General features: G+C 30.6%; 1 protein-coding gene across 1 annotated transcript; it reads right to left on the reverse strand.

Moving 5' to 3' along the window:
• Positions 1-13,183: 13,183 nt before the first annotated feature.
• LOC123214672 (metacaspase-1-like) lies at positions 13,184-17,311 on the reverse strand. Its single transcript, XM_044634610.1, has 5 exons — positions 16,949-17,311; positions 14,134-14,464; positions 13,917-14,043; positions 13,676-13,822; positions 13,184-13,497 (listed from the first exon to the last, which is right to left on the reverse strand). Exons 1-5 carry the CDS (start codon positions 17,268-17,270, stop codon positions 13,438-13,440), a joined length of 987 nt encoding a protein of 328 aa, XP_044490545.1. The 5' UTR covers positions 17,271-17,311; the 3' UTR covers positions 13,184-13,437.
• Positions 17,312-22,075: the final 4,764 nt, after the last annotated feature.

Below are 22,075 nucleotides of genomic sequence, written 5' to 3' on the forward strand. Positions count from 1 at the left end.
TGTAATGCGACCCAAGTATTATATGACTGAAAACAAAACGCATGTAAAGCTAAGCTGCAAAAAAAGAAAAGCTTTCCCTTTCTACTTGAACCTTGGAGAAAGAGTTGGTTACCATTTATGCTTGAATTGATTTGTTAATTAAGTGAACCTACTATTTAATTTTGCATGTTACTGACACTACCTCTTGAAACAGTTTCACTCTTTTTATCTTTATGAAGTCAGGTCTTCCATTTTTTTTTTTAAATTTGGAGCTCTAGTTTTTTAGGTTTTTCTAGATCTATTTTTCTTTTTTTAAACAATTCATCTGAAGTGGGAAGGGTTTTGGGTAGATATTCAATAGTTTTTTAGCTTTTTTGTTCAGGGAAGAATGGTTACTAGCTAGAATAGGCATTGACTTTACTCCCTTCTTTTTCTTTTTTAATTCTTTGTGGACACTTGGTCTCTGGTTGTATTTCTTTTTTTTTTTAAATTTTATTTTAAAAGAGAGTTTACAATTACTTTGAGCAGATAGTTGTTGCTCTTCTTTTCAGCATAGAATCAATTTCTATATCAAAACATGACTTAAGGCCTATGTGATACATGTCAAGTGCTAAACAGATACAAACTCAAAATCATAATCTAATAAGAAAAGAAATCTTTTCCTAACATGAAAAATAAATACCCCTAAGTTTTTAATTGGAAAATAACTTCAACTCTAAATAATTTCGTGAATCTCAAATAACAAAATCCTTGTAATTTAATATTAAATCTTGATTCCTACATTATGTGGTCCAATAGTGAAAAGAATAATAGAAAGACTAGAGACATTCAAAATAGCATAACCAATCATAGGAGATCTAAACTACAACTACATTAGAAAGAAGCCAATGATAAAAGATATTAAACCAAGAGAAGCAAACACAACTGCAAGCCTATTGGGACCCTCCTCCTTTGTTGTAGATAAATATATGTAAACTAACCCATCAAGTGAATGAAAGCCCACAAACAAATACACAAACCCTATTGTAAAGTTTTGTAATCAATCAAATAAAATTACAAAATATTCATATTTATATTAACAAAATTGATGTTATCTACAGATGTTACTGCAATTGCTATTCTCTTAAACCCATCTTGACCAAGTTTAAGAAAAACCCAGAAAAAATTGAATCAAATAAATAAATTTTGCAAATAAACAAGTGAAAGGTGAGTACCGGAGTGAAGATACGAGCAGCAGCAAGATGAACTTTCCCTTTCACAACCCTTGCACACCATATTGTTAAACGACAGCAAAATCAATTAGAAATATAGAGATTTTTTTTTGGTAAGCTAAGATAATGGTATTTTTTTTTGGTAAGCTGAGATAATGGAATTGTTGTTAAGTTAGGAGATGGCACTTGCGGAATGGTTTCTGAGTGGGTGGCAATGATTTATGAATGGCTTGACAAAATAATTTAGTTTGTTGGCCTGACTTGAAATGGGCCATTCATTTAAGAAATTATGAGCCCTTAAAGAAATGTTAATTGGTATCTAAAAATAGAAGGGTAGCTTCAGTTCTACATACTCAATCAAATTAAAATTGGTTTAGTTTGGGATAGATTTATTATTTAGATTTGTAATTTATGCATAGAACAATGATGCCTTAACAATTGTTTTAAGAGTGGATACGAACTGAATTAAACCCGTAGATCTCTAACTCAAATCAATTCGAATAAAAAATAATTCGATTCGAGTTTTGCTTGAGTTTATCAAATCAAAATTAAAGACGACAATTAATTTGACTCATAAATTTAAGTCAAATAAAAGTCAAGCCAAACATAACACCTTTTAACTTAAGTTTGGTTTAAAAAACGAATCGAATCTTTCAACTTCCTAAAATGTCATAGTTTTGATGTACTATAACATTTTTTATCTAATTAAATTATAGTTAAAATTTTGATATATTAAAACAGTTATTAAAGTCAATGTTTTATATCTCATAATGCTACAGTTTTTTTTCAACTGTAATTTATTGTTAATTTCCTAGTACGACACTACTAATTCGTTGTTTTATATGTCATAATGTCAGTTTCTTTTTCAACCGTTGCTTATTATTAATTTTTTAATACAACACTATTAAATCCGTTATTTTATATCTCATAATACAATGGTTTTTTTGCAACCGTCGCTTATTGTTAATTTTTTAATACAACACTATTAAATTCATTGTTTTATATCCCATAATACAACGGTTTTTTTTCAACCGTTGCTTATTGTTAATTTTTTAATACAACACTATTAAAACCGTTGCTTATTTTATTTTAGACAACGGTTTAAAAAGTGTAGTCAAAATAAGTGTCGCCTTAAGCCCAATATGTGGTTAACATAATGGTTTTATTATGGTGTTGTTATAGTCGAAGCTACCCTTGACTATAGCCTATTAAGATTGGTTTGGGGACAAGTTCTTATTCTAGTCCTTAGGGTATTAGCCTTTCCTTCATAGGCCAATGGGTAAGGTAAAATTGTCCCTTTGCTCATGACATGGGCAATAAGGAAAAGAAGGAAGTCACTAGTGGGAAGAAGCAACAAATGAGTCTCTTTTTGGTGGCTTCAAGCCAAGAGTATACTTATACTTCTTTTGTTCCTTCTCAAAAAGGTGACCTAGTGGTTGGTGTAATTATAGGTCATTTTGCTATGTTTTCCTTGAGGAAGGAAGCTCTTTGAATAATGTGGTAAGACCCTAAGTGTGACTTTGTTGCTTCTAAGTGGGTAGGCGAATTACCTTGGACAAGTTTCGAGTACATCACTCTTTATTGTTGCTTATATCTTATTGAATAGCTATTCAACTTAATAGGTTACTCATGAAGTTTAAGGACAAGTTATTTGCCATGGGGGCTAAACTCTAGGCCAAAAAAGAGAAAGCTTCAGGCTATGAAGGTAAGGTGTCTGGATGCAAAGGCGAGACCTAAGGCTAATGAGTATAGTCACTTTGTAGCTTACAAGAGCCTTCATTGCGAGTTAAAAGGAAAGATACTCAAAGCCTTTAAGTGCAAGAGGGCATTCAAGCTAGCTAAGAAGCATACTTGACAAATGGAAGAGTGTAGGGCTATGTGATAAGCTTATATTTATATACATTTTATATTTCCAATTATGTTATTTTGATTTAATTTTGGTGTAACCTTGATACTACCCTAATTTTGGTTATATGTTGTTTTGTAGGAGAATGGGTAAGATTAAGGTAAAAGCAAGAAAGACGCTCTTTGATTGGATTGATTATAGCAAAAATCGAATGTTTTAGGAGAAATAGGCATTCAAAACTATGATAGTCTTATATGATTATGCCCTTGCTCATAATGATACTAAGGTTACATGTGTTTCTAGATCGGTCACCATATATGCTTGCTTATAAGGTTTTCATGATCACGTTAAATGTTTATCCTCTTATCACAATTTTACCAATCTAAGGGCATGCATCATACATACATGTATACATATATATGTTACAAAAGATGAATAAATGCTACTTTTATTAATAATAAAATATGATGCAATATTTGGAAAAAAAATTATATAATTAGCCTTAAATGATTGGCTTCAGACTCTAGAGCCCTACTCCAACAAAAAATGTCTTTTAATTAAATTAAAATTACCCAAACCCCAATCAACCACTACAATGCGAAGAAGGCAAAGACAACTGAATCTTGTCATCATGCAAAAAATGTGAAAAGGGTTGAAGCTTATTATCACACCCCTTAAATCCAAAGGAGCACAGATACATCAAGTTGGTGCATTGGGCTCGATGATAGACCTTGAAGTGGCATGCCATGACAGTGGAAGAGCAAAGCGATATGAGAAGACTAAGGATTTAAGAAGTTAAGAGAGTTGATTGGAATGTTGTTGGTTGAGATGGATGCCAAAGATAAGACGGGTTGTTAATTTTCACACGAATGTGTGAGCAAGCATATGCGTAAGCGCATAGGAGTTTTGGAGTTGAGCATGTTAGGATGCTAGATTATGATCTTATGCACCTAAAATAAGGTTGGTTAGTGCAATGGGTTGACTAACACAAGAGCTACAAACAATAAGTAAGAATTAGGCAAACTAGGTTTAAGCAACCTATATACATGCCTTACATGAGAGCCATTAATGAATTCAAGCTGACAATAGATGGAGTTAGATTAGCATAAAATATTAGTTAGCTTTATCATCTAACTTGTAGTAATAATGATAGATTTGACTTAATTATGGTTGAGCAAATCATAAAAGCAAATCAAGGGATTAATCAACAATCAAGTTTGAGTGATCTATGGGACTAATTGCCAAGAATGGTGGGATTGAACTACAATCATGTTGGAGTTAATTGTAGGGATTGATTGCCATGATTTGGGGAATTGAAATAAAATGGGGTGGTAGTGATTTGTGGAGCTAATGGTTGGATTTTGAATTTGAAATTGTAGCTTATCCAATTGTAAGCCTTCGTATATAAATTGGGAGCTTTATTCATGTAATTATATGTGTCACCTGTATGAGACATAGGTGTGAGAGATATGAGATCTTACTCAATGTTCTAATCAAAGAAGTAATTGGAACATATGTATCAAACTTCTTCATAGTCTTATATATGATAAATGAATTTTCTAACATTTGACTTCGTACCAATATTAACTTGGCATAACGCAATGGTTGAATAATTGAGAAACGTGATTATTTAGGAATATACATTGCATGCTAAGATTATGCATTGAATTTTTGATAGTAGATCCATAATAAAAAACATGTTTGTGATTATTATAGAAGAAATGAAACAAAAGATACAGTAGAGCTAGGATAATTATTATATAAGGTCCATCCAATACTAGATGTGAAGGCGCATAATAAATTAATATGAACATCATAAGCTATACCACGATAAAACCAACTATTGATGATACCTTTTTCTCTTTCTTCTATAGCCCTATCTCAGAGAAGGAAGAAATAAGAAGGCCTATGAAGAATATGGTAAAAAATCCATAATAAAGTCTAACCACAATGACCGAATTGATTGTCTTCATGCATAACGATACTAGATTACCTAGATTACCGAATTGATTGTATTTTGAACCCCTTAGGTTACTGTTCAAAATACCCTTCCCCTCAGGGTTTCCCTTGTAGTCCCTTGGGGTGTTCACTATTTGAATTTTCACAATTCCCTCCTCTCACATGACGTCGACCCAACTCAGGGGAGCTTCTACCCTCCAAGGTGCATCATCAAGCAAAAATTATCATTTTAGCCTCCTATTTCAATAATAATTGAATCTCAACCTACTATAACACAATATCCCTAAAGAAATTCAATTGAAACAAAGCAAGAATTAACAAATTTTAAGTATTGTTCAAAAAAGAAACCCTAAAACTAATAATGCTTAGAATCTTTAACAAATCGGTAAAATCTAAACAATAAAATGATTGAAACAAGACAAGGGATAATGTACTAACCTTTTGTCGTTGGAAAACTAAAAAAATGCTTAAAAAACCTGAAAAAGTATAGCAAACATTGAATCATAAGAGTCTTGGATTTTCCTCTAAATTCCAATAGTGAATTCAGGGCGATTTGGGTGGTTATGAAAATGTTTTGGTTTATTATAAGTGCATTTTAGTCATTTTAGATAAATGGGGCATTTTTGCTTAATGTTTAAATTTTGGAAAAATTCCATTGAGCCCTAATGTTTAGAGCAATTACTTTAATATCCCTAAAAACTATAATAAAAAAAAGTAGTTAGTCAATATACTATAAAGTGAAATTAGACATGTTTAAACTAACTTATAAAAAAATTTACTTAGAAAACCTAATGGGATGAAACATAGTTGAAGGAAAAAGAGTATAGTGTTTTTTTTATCCAATATATTAATCAACTTAATAATTTTCTCCCCCAATTAATGCTTCAATTTTTAAATAGAATTTTATATAGATTAATTTAGTTAGTTCCTAAGTTGTCGCACGTTGATATTATAGGCGAATTTTTCAAAAGTTGTTGTTAGTAATATTTTAGTGAATATAGTTGATACTTGCCACAAAAATGTATTTGTTTAACAATGGTTGGTTGGTTCTTCTAGCATTCTTGTGTATGGAAGAATTTCAATGATATAACCATGGTTTTATCCCTTTTAATATATCCTCGATTTGAGCATCACATGCTACATTTTTTTTTATGTAGTTTAAGAGTGTCTATGTGAATCTGTGACATAAAAACTAATGGCAGTGTTGTAATTAGGAGCAAAAGTTTGAGCAAAGTTTGGGCTATAGTTATTGTTCAAAGAGAGTTTTGTCTTTGCTTGATTAAGTCTTTTAACTAATGGATATAAACCATTAGTTGGTTTATTGAGAAAGTGAAAAGAAAGGCATTTTTCGTTAGCTATTTCTTAGAAGAAAAATATGGTGCCTTTGGGTGTGAATATATTTTCTCTCTGGTTCCTCATATCTTCTCTGTTGGGGTTTATAAAAAATGCATGAATCCATTATTTTTCTTAGATCTAACTATCTAAACTCTTGAGTCAGTGTATAAGGTCGCTGTGGTGCTCAGGTTTAGGAAGGATTTGAGTCAGCAAGGCTGAATTCATTTTCGTTTGTGTTTGTAATGCTAGATTGGCTTCTGAATTTGTATGTTGTACTATTTTTCTTACTAATTAGTGGATTTGCTAAAGGATTCCTTTGCCTTGGATGTAAGTTTCTAATCTTTTGAATCCGAACTAGGTAAATTTGGTGTGTTGATTTGTGTATAGTTTATTATATGGTTCTTGTGCAATTTTTACTAAAAATCGATCTGAATCTCTGATTAATATTCGAACTCAGTAAAATAAAACATTAACAAGTGGTATCAAAGTACTCTTGAGTTGGATATTGCTATTCTTATTTGAGGAAAATTGTTTGGAGTGTTTCTTGGTTTAAGATTTGTTTATCTTATTGTTCTTTACATTTTGTTATTGTCGTTTTGAAAGAGTTGAATTTATTTGGCTTGCTATTTGTTCTTTGTTTGCCGATTGTGACTATACTGTTCATTTGTTTGATATTTTGTCACTGTGGCTTAAAGAAATTAAAATAAATAAATAACTTACTTTGTTTTCTTTCTATTATTATGGCTTGTAAAGAGCTAGATTAGTAAACACTTGAATAAAAATGGCTCAAATAAAAATTGATGTTGAGAGATTTGATGGGAAAGGTGATTTTAATATGTGGAGAAAGAAAATGTATGTTGTTCTTGTTCATAAAAAATGTGCTAAGGCATTGGGTGATAAATCTACTCTCCCTGAAAATATGGACCCTGATATGAAATCTGAAATTTTAGAAACTGCATATAGTCTTCTTATTTTGCATTTATCTGATAATGTCTTAAGACAAGTTGATAATGAAAGTACTGCTACAAAGATTTGGTTGAAATTAGAGTCACTATATATAACTAAGTCCCTAACTAATAAAATCTACCTGAAGGAACAATTGTTTGGTTTTAAAATGGATTCTACTAAATCTCTTTATGATAATCTAGATGAATTTAATAAAATTGTCTTTAGTTTGGCTAATATAGAAGAGAAGATATTTGATGAAAACCAAGCAATAATCATCTTGAACTCTTTACCTGATTTTTATAAAGATGTTAAAGCTGCAATAAAATATGGTAAGGAGTCTTTGTCTTTAAATGATGTATTGGGTGCCTTAAAATCAAAAGATTTAGAAATTAAATTTGAAAGGAAGGCAATCAATGAAGGGCTTCAGGTTAAAGGTAAGACTGAAAAGAGAAATAATCAAAAAAATAGGAAAACCTATAGATCCAAATCTAAGAGTAAGAAAACTTGTTAACAGTGTCATAAAGAGGGTCATTTTAAGAAGAATTGCCCAGAGGAAAAAAAAATTGTATAATAATAATAACAATTATGAAAACCATGACATAGTAAATTTCCTAGAAGGGTATGAGAGTGCTGAGGTTCTTAAATTAACAGAGAGAATGTTTAGTGAGGAATGGGTTATGGATTCAGACTGCACTTTTCACATGACACCTAAGAAAAATTGGCTAACTGACATTAAATACTTGAATGGAGGTAAAGTATTAGTGGGAAATGATGAGTCATGTGATCTTATTGTTGTTGGTAGTGTCAAATTTAAAATGCATGATGGTTCTATTAAAATTCTTGAAAATGTAGGTTGGTGCCTAAACTAAGGAAGAATTTAATCTCTTTAGGTACATTAGACTCAAATGGATATACTTTTAAATCTAAAAATGGTGTTCTTAAGGTAATGAGAGGGTCCTTAGTAGTCATAAAAGGGAAATTGAATTAGGGGTTGTATATCTTGGAAGGTTCTGTTGTGTCAGATTTTATGAATTTTAATCCTAAATCTGATGAAACTGTTTTGTGGCATAAAAGACTTGGACATATAAGTGTTGTTGGATTGCATGAACTTTGTAAACAGAAATTGATTAATCTTGATAAGATTGGTAATTTAGATTTTTGTGAAAATTGTGTTTTGGGTAAGTCACATAAACTTAGATTTGCCTCTACTACTCAAAGAACTAAGGATGTTTTAGAGTATATACACTCTGATTTGTGGGGATCTCCACAGATCCCCAATTCTTTGCCTAATTCTCATTACTTTATAACCTTTACTAATGATTACCCTAGGAGAGTATGGGTGTATTTTTTAAAACATAAGGATCAAGCTTTTGATTGTTTTAAAGAATGGAAAACACTTGTAGAGAATCAAACTAACAAAAAAATAAAGGTTTTAACAATAGATAATGGATTGGAATTTTGTAATAAACCTTTTTCAGATTTTTGTAAAAAAGCAGGAATACTTAGGCACAGAACATGTACTGAAACACCTCAACAAAATAGGTTAGCTAAAAGAATGAATAGAATCATTATGGATAAAGTTAGGTATATAATGGCAAATTCAGGTTTAAACAAAAGATTTTGGGCAGAGGCAATTGCCACTACATGTTATTTGATTAATAGATCACTTTCATCTGCATTGAATTTTAAAACACCTATGGAACTTTGGAATAAAAAACCACCATCATTAAGCCATTTGAAACCCTTTGAATGTCTTGCATATGTTTATGTAAATCAGGGAAAATTAAATCCTAGGGCTTTAAAGGCTATTTTTTAAGATTGTCCTACAGGCACAAAAGGCTATAAATTATGGTTGATTGATGATAAAAAATGTGTGATAAATAGGGATATAGCCTTTAATGAATCAAAATTTTATGAAGACTTATTTGTTAGTAGTTAGTTAGGACAGGTTCAAATTGAGATGGAGACACCACAGTCTAGTTTTCATAGGCAGTCTCAAGAGTCTAGTGGTGGACCTAAATTGGGTTTGGATTCAATTCGTGCTTCAAAGTACGAAATCTCAGACTTGAATCAACAACTACCACTACTGAGTTAAGAAGAAAGTCTTCAATCTGATAGTAGTCCTAATTTGTCCAATTATTAGCTTGCTAGAGATAGGTTTAGAAGGGAAATTAGATTACCTTCTAGGTATGCACATGCAAATCTCATTTCATATGCATTACAGATAGGTGATGTGATAGAAATGGATGAACCTATTAATTTCAAGTGTGTAAAAGTAAATACAGGGATGATTGGATGAAAGCTATGGAGACTGAGATGGCTTCTCTACAGAAAAATCATACATGGTCACTTGTAGATAGACCCAAGGGTAAAAAGGTAATTGGATGTAAATGGGTCTTCAAAAGAAAACCCGATATACCTAGTGTTGAACAAGCAAGATTTAAAGCAAAAGTTGTTGCTAAAGACTTCTCACAAAGAGAAGATATTGATTATAATAAGGTTTTTTCTCTTATGGTAAAACATACATCTATTAGACTAATGTTATCTGCTGTTGTTATGTTTGATTTAGAATTATAACAAATTAATATTACTACTGCCTTTTTACATGAAAAATTAAAAGAACAAATATACATGAAACAGCTTGAAGGTTTATGAAACCTAGTAATGAAAATAAGGTTTATTTACTTCATAAATCTCAGTATGGTCTTAAATAGTCACCTAGACAATGGTACAAAAGATTTGATGATTTTGTCCTTTCAATTGGATTTTTCAGATGCTGTTATGATCACTATGTTTATTTTAAGAAAATTAAAAATGACAGCTTTATATATTTGCTTATTTATGTGGATAACATGCTTATAGCTTCTAAGGATATGAATGTTTTATTTGATTTGAAATATATGCTAAATTTTGAATTTGAAATGAAGGACTTAGGTCCTACGAAGAGAATACTAGGTATGGATATAAGTAGGAATAGATTGAAACAATGTTTGACTTTGTCTCAATCTGCTTATATTAGAAAAGTACTTGAACTATATCATATGATCAATGCAAAGAGTGTGAATGTTCCTATAGGTGCTTATTTTAAATTAAAATCTATTGGATTGTTGTCTTCTAATGAATCTGATTTCATGAATAATATACCATATTCTAATGTGGTAAGAAGTCTAATGTATGCAGTGATAGATATTAGACCTAATATAACATATGCAATTAGTCTTGTTAGCATATTTATGAGTAATCCAAGTAAAGAACATTGGAATGCAAGAAAATGGTTATTGAGGTATTTGAAGGGTACATCTAATTATGACTTGTGTTATACTGCTGATGCTACTAACCTATTTTCTGTGAAAGGATTTTTTGATTTAGATTTTGTAGTTGATCTTGATAAAAGGAGATCCCTTACTGGTTATATTTTCACCTTTGGTGTAAATGTTGTAAGCTAGAAGTGTAATTTGCAACACATTATGACACTTTCAACAACTGAGGCTAAATATATAGTATTAACTGAAGCAGTTAAAGAAGCACTATAGTTGAAGGGAATTATTTCTGAGTTGGGGCTGAATATTGATGTTCTAGAAGTCTTCAGTGATTCACAGAGTGCTTTTCACTTGTCCAGAAACTCTACATTTCATAAGAGGACTAAACACATTGATGTAAGGCTACATTTCATCAAAGTTGTGTTGGCTGCTGGTAAAATTAATGTGAAGAAAATATTAACAGATGTCAATCCAACTAACATCTTAACAAAACCTGTGCCATTGAGTAAGTTTAAGGATGCCCTGAATTTGCTCAAAATTTGTTCAGTGTAAATGTGTTGTGGTCTGAAGAAGAGTCCTTAGATATGTTAGTTTTTTGTCAAGGTGGAGCTTTGTGAATCTATGACATAAAAACTAATGGCAGTATTGTAATTAGGAGCAAAAGTTTGAGCAAAGTTTGGGCTATAGTTATTGTCTAGGGGCAGTTTTGTCTTTGTTTGATTAAGTCTTTTAACTAATGGATATAAACTATTAGTTGGTTTATTGAGAAAGTGAAAAGAAAGACATTTTTCGTTGGCTATTTCTTAGAAGAAAAATAAGGTGCCTTTGGGTGTGAATATATTTTCTCTCTAGTTCCTCGTATCTTCTCTGCAACGGTTTATAAAAAATGCATGAATCCACTATTTTTCTTAAATCTAACTGTCTAAACTCTTAAGTTAGTGTACAAGGCCGCTATGCTGCTCGGGTTTAGGAAGGATTTGAGTCGACAAGGCTGGATTTGTTTCCGTTTGTGTCTATAATGCTAGATTGACTTCTGAATCTGTAAGTTGTACTATTTTTCTTACTAATTAGTGGATTTGCTAAAGGATTTCTCTGCCTTAAATGTAGGGTTCTAATCTTTTGAATGCGAACAAAGTAAATTTGGTGTGCTGATTTGTATATAGTTTATTATATGGTTCTTGTGTAATTCTTGACTGAAAATCGATCTGAATCTCTGATTAATATTCAAACTCGATAAAATAAAATATTAACAGTCTATTATAGAAAAAAGTTTACATGTATCTCAAATATACTAGATGATATATCATAACTATATACATTTTTAGTTAGTTTCATAAAGAGCAAAAGTCTATGAATGATTGGAAGATAACGAAACCAAAGTTTATGTTTTGGATAACCATAACAATATTGTACTGTTACAAATAAAGGTATATCCTTTCTAGGTCAAAAAGGCACACAACAATTTTGTATCCAACCAAATTAACATTATTAATGGACTTATTTGAATAAAGTAATTCTTAAGTTTTAGTTCCCCTTGGGTAATGAAATGTATACTTTATTTCATTTTATTGTCATCATATTGGTTCAGAAACAAATCTTACAAGTACGTTGACTGTAAAAGCTATATCTAATCTAGAGCATTAAGCTAAATAAAATAAAATGTAAATTGCATTAAAATACAATACGTTTGGACCATGTGTCTTTTCATAAAAAACTCGAAGGTAGACGGGATATGGCTAGTAGGTTAGATGATTTCCATGCTAAATCTCATTTTTTTTCCACAAAAATTCACATCGTAATATTTCCTAAATCAAATTTCCATCAATATTAAAGCAATTTTCTCAAAAAAATAAAAAAAAACCCAACTGTCCATTGTAATTTCTAGATACATACCCCAAAGGTGAAACACAGTAAACATCAACAATTTAACACTTTATATTAAGCTTCAAACCCTTTTACAAAAAGTTTTAATTTATAAAATGGTGATTTTTTATCAGAATTTCTTCCTTTATCAGACATATGGGTTAAATATGATCGCGCTTGCTACAAAAAATTCTTACACAGAGATCAAATCATCCATCCCTATTCGAATAGCTATATTTGTATAATCCCTAAACCATTTGTTAACATCGTATAGACCTGTTAATTTAATATATTAAATGTTTTTTATTTAAGCCACATAAAATGTCTTCGTCAGCCCATTATTAATATAAATTTACAATTAAATTATATATATATACACTTTTGACTATATGATAGACTATAAAAATAAGATATCATCATATAATTAAGTGATTTTAAATTAAAGATAAAATAATATTTAATCACATGATAATATAATATTTGTATATCAAATTATTTATTTAAAAATATATATGCATAATATTGCTCATAAATTTAACTAAAAAATTATTTGTCAATTTGTCATATAATAAAATTATACATACACAGTTTTGTTATAAAATATGAATATATACATGATATATCATCATATGATTAAATGATTTTAATTAAAGATAAAATAATATTTAATCACATATGATATATTATCTATATACTTAAATTATGTATCAAATATGCATACATAGTATTGTTTTTGATAGGGTGAAATAACACCACCGAAGAAAGCCTGATACCACTGCTACTTATTTAATAATAGTTTTTATTCAGTAAAATAAAAACATAACAGTACAATAGTCCCAATGGCACCCCCATTGATTATTTTATGGATTCAGAAACAGGTAACTGGCTAGGCATAGCCTCATAGAGATTAAAAACATAGCGTTACAATAGTCCCAATGGTAGCCTTATTGGTTATTTATGGATTCAGAAACAGGGACTGACTAGGAATAGAGATATATGGAGCCCAGCACACACACTAATGAGAAACGAAAACATATTACAGTTCAAATTTCTTTGAATAAAGGTCAAATTGCTTAGATGATGACAAGAGAGGCACCTGCAAACCACCAACTACCCTTGTTAAGGCTTCATTAGAAAAAAAATAGCAATTCAAATGCTTTATCAATATAATTACCGCTACAAGTTTTAATTAACTACATTGTAAAGATTTAGTCCGAGTTTCAAAATAAATATGATTAACTAACACTGAAATTATGAGTAAAATGACAAAATACCTGATCCGGCAGATTATTTTTCGGATTATTTTTCCGTAAGGAAGAGCGCATAGCATTAAGCAAGTGACCGTATGTTAAACCAGGATTCTTGTAGACAGTCTGGGTGAAGCTAAAAGTCAAGGCACCTGCCATTGTGCCGGTGAAAGTCTGCATATTTATATATTATTTGAGCTCATTAAGTAGAGATAGATATAATTAAATCATCCACATATCATAAAAATTAATGAAGGTGATTACTCACAAGAGGTCGCCCTGCGCCTTCGTCATCATCACAAGCACTAAAGGAGACGGCCAGGCCACCCCTTGTTCCTTTGAAAGTACGTACTGGTGCTCCATGTGTCTGATTTTCCCAATCATAGAATCCTTCACTGTTAAAATCACAGAAATAAAATTAATAGATACTCTCTTTTCGCAATTACAAATAATAATAACAACAATAAAATCGTTTACTAGACCACCTTTTCATCCTGCAAATATGTGGTAGGTCAAGAACAGTTCCACTATGGGAAGCATCGACAATAGCATGAAGTTTGGCCCCATGGGGCAGCGGCCTTACGATTGTTTCGTTGATTTCATCATCAACAAGTGCTCCTTCAGTGGCGTGATCAACAGGCAACAGCGCTTCATCGAACCCATCAGCTTCGTCTCCGTTGCTGTCGAGCTGCCTTTGGCCATGGCCTACGAAATAAAACACTAGGGAGTCTCCAGCCTGACAATTTTGCACTAGCCATCGCAAGGCTGTCCGGATATTCTGCAGTGTGGGAATCTTCGTGGGATCTGCCTCCTCTTCTGTACGATTTTTTCCATGTTGTATATTAGCATGTATATAATTGGAGAAGACAGAGAGCTCATATGTGTCAAGATATATTCACAAGTAATATATATTACTTGGCATCTTTACAGACTTTCAGAAAAAATAAACAATCTTTTCCCCAAACAAATTCAAGTCTTGGTGTATATATGGGTAAGAATCAAGCTAGCTCTAACCATCACAAAATCCCTTTTTTTCTTATTTCCTTCTTGAATATTCATATTCTTTCTTTTTTTCCTCTTGTTTTTATCAAAACTAATTTTCTTACCAAATTGCATAGAGATGATGCAACTTAGTTGGAATCACACATCTCAATGTAATTTTACTTTTTTTCGACTAAATGACACCTATAATGATACAATTTAGTTAGAATCTTGTATCTCTATATGATCCCAGCCAATCGGACAACTCCAACCAAATTGCGACATTAATACTATTAGCAAAGAAAGGAAACATTTTTACTACCAATACTAGCCTCTAACTTTACCGGAAAAGCATGTTCTTTGACTTGTGAAACTTACGAAAACCCTCATGGAAGAAACCTGTGTTGTCTAGTTCAGTGAAACGGAATCCACAAGTGTAAGAGTTCAAGCTGAGAGGCCCCACGAACCACCCAAACCCAATTTCCAGTTTTTAGATCACCCTAAGTTTATCACCCAAACATCACAAAACGGAAAAACTTGCATGTCGTTTGAAAGATACGAAGAAAGATGAGAATCATACACAAGGGACATATTTTTGCTCTCCGTCAAATTATGTGCTTCCTACTTCCGTGCCCACGGAGATATTGGTGTTGAGTTCGATGGCGATTTATGTGAATGAGCCAAGTGTGAGGAGGGACTTAGAGGCTTTTGGTAAAGTAAGAGGTTTCAAGATGGATAGAGCGGAGAAGAATGTGAAGGGTTGGTTTGTTATGGAGTTTAGTGGCGAGTGATGTGAGTGTGTAAGTGTGAGGATGGACTTGGAGGTATTTGGTGAAGACTGAAGGCGGAGAAGATAAAAGAGAGGAGAAAAAAAAAAGAAAAAGCAAAAAATGAAGAAAAAATTTATTTTAAAAAAATAATACAATTATAGTTATAGGAGGATAAAATAGTTAATTACATAAATTGGTCAACCAAATGATGAGGGTATTTTTATTATTGTACTCACAAAGGGTAAAACACTAAAATAAACAAAATTTACTGCCAAATAAGTGAATGGTGGGACAAAAAATAAACTTCTTAAATTTAAAAATCTGAAATTATCATTTCACTAAAGTATGGGTGGAGAACAATCATTTAGATATATATATATATATATAAATGTTATTTTACCTTTAATTTAAAATTAACATAAAATGATATTTATTTCTAATATGCATAGTTTTATAATTATAACCTTTTAAAAGGGGTTAAATTATAAATGATATAATTTAAGATAGATTTGAAATTTTAATAATTTTATTCAATTGAATAATGGATATAAATTTATAAATTGTAGAAATTGATTAGGATATAATTCAAATTAATAAAACTTTGTGGATTTTTTTTTAAAGTTCAGGAGGGTCCTGGTCCGTCCAGGGCTAGTTTTGGCTCTGCCGCTAATTATATACTGCTCGTAAGAAGCAGATATTGATAGCTCAAGATTTAATTTTAAAAAATCCGTATTTTTTTGGTATAAGCTTATAAATATGATAATATATAATATGAAAATAAAATTATTTATATAAATAATAACATATTATTATATGATTAAATATTATTTTATCTCTAATTTAAAATATTCTAATCTCATATAAAAAAGATATAACATTATTTAAAAAATATATATCACTGTAGACAATTTTAATTAAATAATAAAATTCCTATGGTTCCCTTTTTCACATAAATGAATTGTTTTGTTTGTTATTGATATAAAAGGGTGTTGAATTTATGACATCATATATCATGTTTTAGTATTTTATCATATATCAATTACTTAAATGATATTTTATAATAATAATTAAAAAGCTGTGTAATAATCATTAGCCAATGATATTTCTTAATCTTAAAATGATTATATGATGACTGTACTTTATTACTATTGGATATATCAATTCTATAATACTTATTTGATTGTTCTCCGTTCGGGAAATTTCGATAATTGATAAACATTTTTGCATGAAGACACATTTGTGAAACTCAAAAGCAAATTTTGATTATTTTTCTTCCCGCAGAGAGAGTATGAGAATTTTTCATTATCCTTATATCAAAGAAAATAGAAAACAGAAATCAGAAATCTCCTATAAGAACGAGAACAAAGATAGAGATTAAAATATTTGGCCTCTACTTGTCTCATTGCTTACACTATACTTATGGATATATAGTCTTATAATAATACCTTAGTAATACTATGCTAGTACCATAGACTTTATAGACGTGAAAAACTTGGCCTGTGTATGCAAACTTATAAATGAAAAGGTTTAGAGACATGTATAAATTTACCTGTAAGCGTGAGTACGCACTCGCTAGGTAACTTCAATTTGTCAACGAGAAGATACCTCATGCGCTTAACATCATCGGTGGCTCCTTTGAGCTTGTAAGTAGTTTGAAGATAGCTCACTCCGCATAGCACAGCCCTTTTCTTCCCATGAGCCGGAGGGGCTGGCAACACAGAAGGAGGTGCGTGATAAGTTTGTGGCGGAGGAGCATCATATGATCCAACCCATGTGTTGGCCTGGCATGCAGGGCAATGGAAGAACTGAAGGTGTTGTGGTATCTGAAGATACACCATACATCGGCCGCATTGTTGGATTCTGCTTGCCATTGCTTGTGGGTTAGCTTGTTTGTGTTATGTGGTAAGATGGGTTGGATTTCTGGTTATTCAGTCCCATGTATATATAGTTGATCAGCAAGTGGAGAAGAAGCAGATTCGCTACTTTTTGGACCGAGAAACATTATTTTAATCGGAAAGATGTAAAAACGATTCCCATGTGCGTGATACATAACACCACTAAACTTCTGGCTTTTCGTGAATTCAAAGCTAAGCATTGAGGAGACTTATTATATAATAAAATTATATGTATAATTTTATACATAAATAATGATATATTATTACGTAATTAAATATTATTTTATTTTTAATTTATAATTTTCTAATCATACATTGATATACTATTATTTATATATAAAATTATACATATTATTTATCTACATAACCCTGCTTCTTCTTATTTTAATGGGAAAGGTATAGAATAATATTGAGGGACCACATGATTAATGTTAAGTGTCATAAATTTACAATCAATTCAAAAATAGTTTCTTTTATACATCCGTGCATTGAATATAATTCATAATTGTTAATTTAATATTATTGATGAAATAATTCGTAATACCAAATCTATAAATTGTTATTGCTGGTGATGAAATTTTTATCAATGAAAAATATACTGAACTGCCTCCATGTCTAGTTATGGCACAAGTTATCCATCGCTGGGTATGCTGCAACATTGGAAAACGCATAGCGCAAAGTGATTAGTGCCGAAAGGATACAAAAATTATATTAGAAGAGAAAAAAAAATTATTATGAATGCTTTTATATGTTATGGACTAGCTTATAGGAAAGTTTATGGCACATGTTCATAAAATATTCAATGGCTATGTAAAATTTTGTCCAAATTTTATTGCTCTCCAGACATATCACAAAACTTCAAAATCCTCTCTTGTTGACTAATTTACAAACTTGGTTTTAGCCGTTGAACTGCAAGAGAGTAAAACATGATGGTTGCCATAGTCAATTAAAGTAAAAGACAAAATCCCTAGCACCTATTTTACATAACTTTTGAATTTCCCCGTAAATCTTTTACTATTTGTTTGAATAAAAAATAAAATATGAGAGCCTACACTATAAATGTGGCTAGTGTTTCTTAAAAATGTGAATTTATATCGTAACCCTATTTGCTTCTTTATATACTTCACCCCTATTTGAAATTTTGGACCAATCCCTAAATTTATATTAATTAGGCTCTTAAATATTATTAATATTTATTTCTAAGTATTACAATAGATTTTCAGAGACATCAAAATTTGCCAACTTTGGGATAACCTGATGTGACTCATTTTTTGTGCATTAAACTCCAATCTTTTAAGTCATAGCAAACAACCTTTTATGTATATGATTCATAGGTTCTCTAATAAGTTGGAAGTAAATAAAATCGTTATTAATCTATAATTAATTATTTCTTTATTAACAACTTGTAAGCGGCCTCTAACAAGATAATATAGCCATCTAACATATGGAGAATCAACGTTAACTAATAAAACATTTCAATAATATGGTTATTGTGCAATCACATGCTTTTATTATTATGATATTTCATCAAGATTAGGGTACATAAATAATAACTACCTCAATTTCCTTGACTTCTTAATTGAATTTTGAGTCAACAATTGGGTATTGTTGGATTTGGGCATTGACTCTAATCCTTACTATAGCCACAAATTTCATTAGTCGTAGTCATCTATTATATAGCACCGTGAGATACCTTTCTCATAAACCTGGGAGTCATTAATCCTTTGTTGATTCACAATAATCAAACTACACTTCTTGATATATTCAACCACTATTATATTGATAGCTTTACGAAAAAGATTACATTAGGCTAATGTCAAATTAGACCAATTGGTGTATGAAACGTATAAGTAATCTCAAACATAAAGATCACATACACCACTATCCATTAAAAGATCTATTTCACAGACATTAGGGTTACCACTATATGCAATCCTTTTGGCAAGTTAGTCTAAGGGACATACAATCAACATATATCCATGGGTTACACAAGGTTGATATCATCAACCTTGACATGTGATATCTATCATTACCTTTTGATAGGTTCATTCAATACTACTATGCTAATCTTACCATATTATTTGTGCCTTTAGTTAGAATAATATTGAGGCTATGAACGTTTTTAGATCAGCCATCATATATGCTTATAAGGTTTGCACAATCAAGTTACACGTTCATCCCTTCATCATTGTTCTACCAATTCAAAGACATTCAACAAACATACATAAATACATATGAATAACAAATTAATAGTTGTCATTTTATTAATGATACAATACAATATAACTTAGGATGAAATTACTTAAATGACCTCAATTGATTGGCTCTAAAGCACCTGTTCTAACATCTTCTTCATAACATAAAGATTTACGAGCTTCTAGACTATAGACTCACCAACCCTTATGAAAAAGTATTATATATAGCCTAAAGATACATTGATAGGCATTTGAAAGTAATTGGAAAAAAGCAACTACTCGCAAGTCAATCACCTCTTATACAAATGAGTGTAAAAGTAAGAGTCACTCCATACCTCAGAACAACATCATATAAAGTGTGTCCATCCTTCAAAATGATCACTGTAAGGGTATGCAACTCAATGGAAAGGCCATAAGTCTCTTTTATGTAGGCTAATTCTATTGTAGTAAGAGGTGACAACATTATGTTACCGTTCAATTTAGGAAGATGCATTGAAGAAACACCTACCTCTATCTATTTCATTAGAACAACCTCACTAAGTTGAGGCCTCTTAGTAAGAGGTTTTAAGACCCTTTATCTAGATGTCCTCCTTTTTTATAAACCAAAGAAGGTGCATCCTTAGAAGACAAGCCTTTTGCCTCAACAACATGGTTGTCATTAGAACTTTTTGAAGACATATAAAAGATATATAAGTTCTTTTCAACAAAAGCTATAGAAGTTGAGGCCTTAAAGAAAAACATCAGTTTAGAAAAAAAATCTTACCGTTTTTTATTTTGTTAACCAAGGAACCCTACCCCGTGTTGATTGGAGTGGTAAACTTCAAGACATAATGATCAAATTCACAACCATTGCACCAAGTAAGTCAATATTTAATAAGCATGATAAAAGCTTAAACCTAAACCTTCTTTCTGGAAGTTCTAATATTTCATCAATTTTATTAACCTCTAAGATAAAAAAAAAATCTTACCTTGATAAAAGTGAATGAAGAATGCATGATGTGAGAAGATGTTTGGTTTGAAAAATTAGGGTTTCTTCAAAGAACATATAAGGAAAACTTTATGACTTAAAAACTAGGCAACTCATTTATAAACAAATAAGGAAAAACCAAGGGAACATATATATATGCACCATTCGAAATCACACCTGGACACATGTCGAACATCTATTCAAATGGAAAAGCATTGATCCTGAAGACATTACGACTTCTAAAGTCACTCAATTTGCACATGACTCATAAATGCGATGCATTAAATGCTTACCATCTGTTGTAATCCAATTAGCTAAAATCATGACCAACGACATGATATTTATTTGTGCAAGAGAGAAAAGTTTCTACAATGCTATTTAAACTCTTGAAATTGGGTACAATTGTTATATTGTCACAAATCCTCCCTAAAATCAACTCTCAAAGATGACTACAAATAGTAGCTAGTAGATAACGACCGATAGATAACAACTGCATAAAACAACTAAGGAAACACTTCAAGAATCAAGGCTTGTGTGGAATTAGTTATCTTCTAGAAGCCTTATAGTGAAATATCAGAGCCACATACACCATGACCTCAATGATGATTTGTCATCAATGAGATGTTTCTTATTACCAAGGAATTAACCTCATAAAAAATCATCAACAATCAATCAAATGCAGTTATTCTACCTACCGTTTTGGAAGTCACTCCTATAGTGTTATTCTCCATTACTATATTTACTTAAATGTAACTTCTTTACAATAAATATGAACGGTAAGAGGTGACAAATAAGATCTCATAAAAAAAATAGAGACATGTGAGATATAGTCATTCTAATAACAAACTAACTTGTAATACATTTTGATCAACTACCATGAATGTAGGCTCTTAAAGTTTTTTGGTATGTCTCTTTTTTATATTAAAAAAACTATATTTACACATTTTGAATATACAAAATGTATCATCATATAATTGGATAATTTTAAATTAAAGATAAAATAACATTCAATCATATGATAACACATAATTTATGTATCTAAAATATGTATATATAGTATTATTATTTTTATATCTCACTAATTCTGTATAATTCTCGTTGGAACAAATTTATACACCAACTCTCAAATACCTCACTTAAACTTAAAAGTATTAATTGTTACAAAAAAATTAAAAACTTGTGCTAAAGAAAATAACGTTGACATAAAACAACAAGTTTTTTCTTGCGTGGATGAAAATTGTAACAAAAAAAATTCGTGAAGGAAATTTTTATTAAATATTTTTTGCAAAGCCAATTTTAGAAATGGTTTAGGTGTCTGAGCAAATATGACAGAAAAACTGTTTTACAGTTGACATGCATTTTTTTATAATGTAAACTTCAAATATTTAAAATAAAAAAGATAAAAACAAGTATTAATGAATAACCCTCCAAATATCGATATTTACTGATAAAATAATTGGTGTATTTATTTCAATTTTTTAAATGATTTTATTGGTTATTATCAAATTGGAAGACACATTTTTAAATACAAGAAAAATATTATAAATTATATTGTATCAATAAATCTTGTGTGACCTCAGTTCTTTAATAATAATAATAATAATAATAATAATATATTA

This window comes from Mangifera indica, chromosome 4 (genome assembly GCF_011075055.1).
Source record: "Mangifera indica cultivar Alphonso chromosome 4, CATAS_Mindica_2.1, whole genome shotgun sequence".
Classification (NCBI taxonomy): domain Eukaryota; kingdom Viridiplantae; phylum Streptophyta; class Magnoliopsida; order Sapindales; family Anacardiaceae; genus Mangifera; species Mangifera indica.

Coding starts and splice junctions, on each gene's coding strand:
- LOC123214672 (XM_044634610.1), bottom strand. CDS start 17,270: ATGGCAAGCAGAATCCAACAATGCGGCCGATGTATGGTGTATCTTCAG. Junction 13,823..13,916: donor AAGGCGCAGGGCGACCTCTT/GTGAGTAATCAC, acceptor ATAAATATGCAG/ACTTTCACCGGCACAATGGC. Junction 13,498..13,675: donor AAAATAATCTGCCGGATCAG/GTATTTTGTCAT, acceptor GGTGGTTTGCAG/GTGCCTCTCTTGTCATCATC.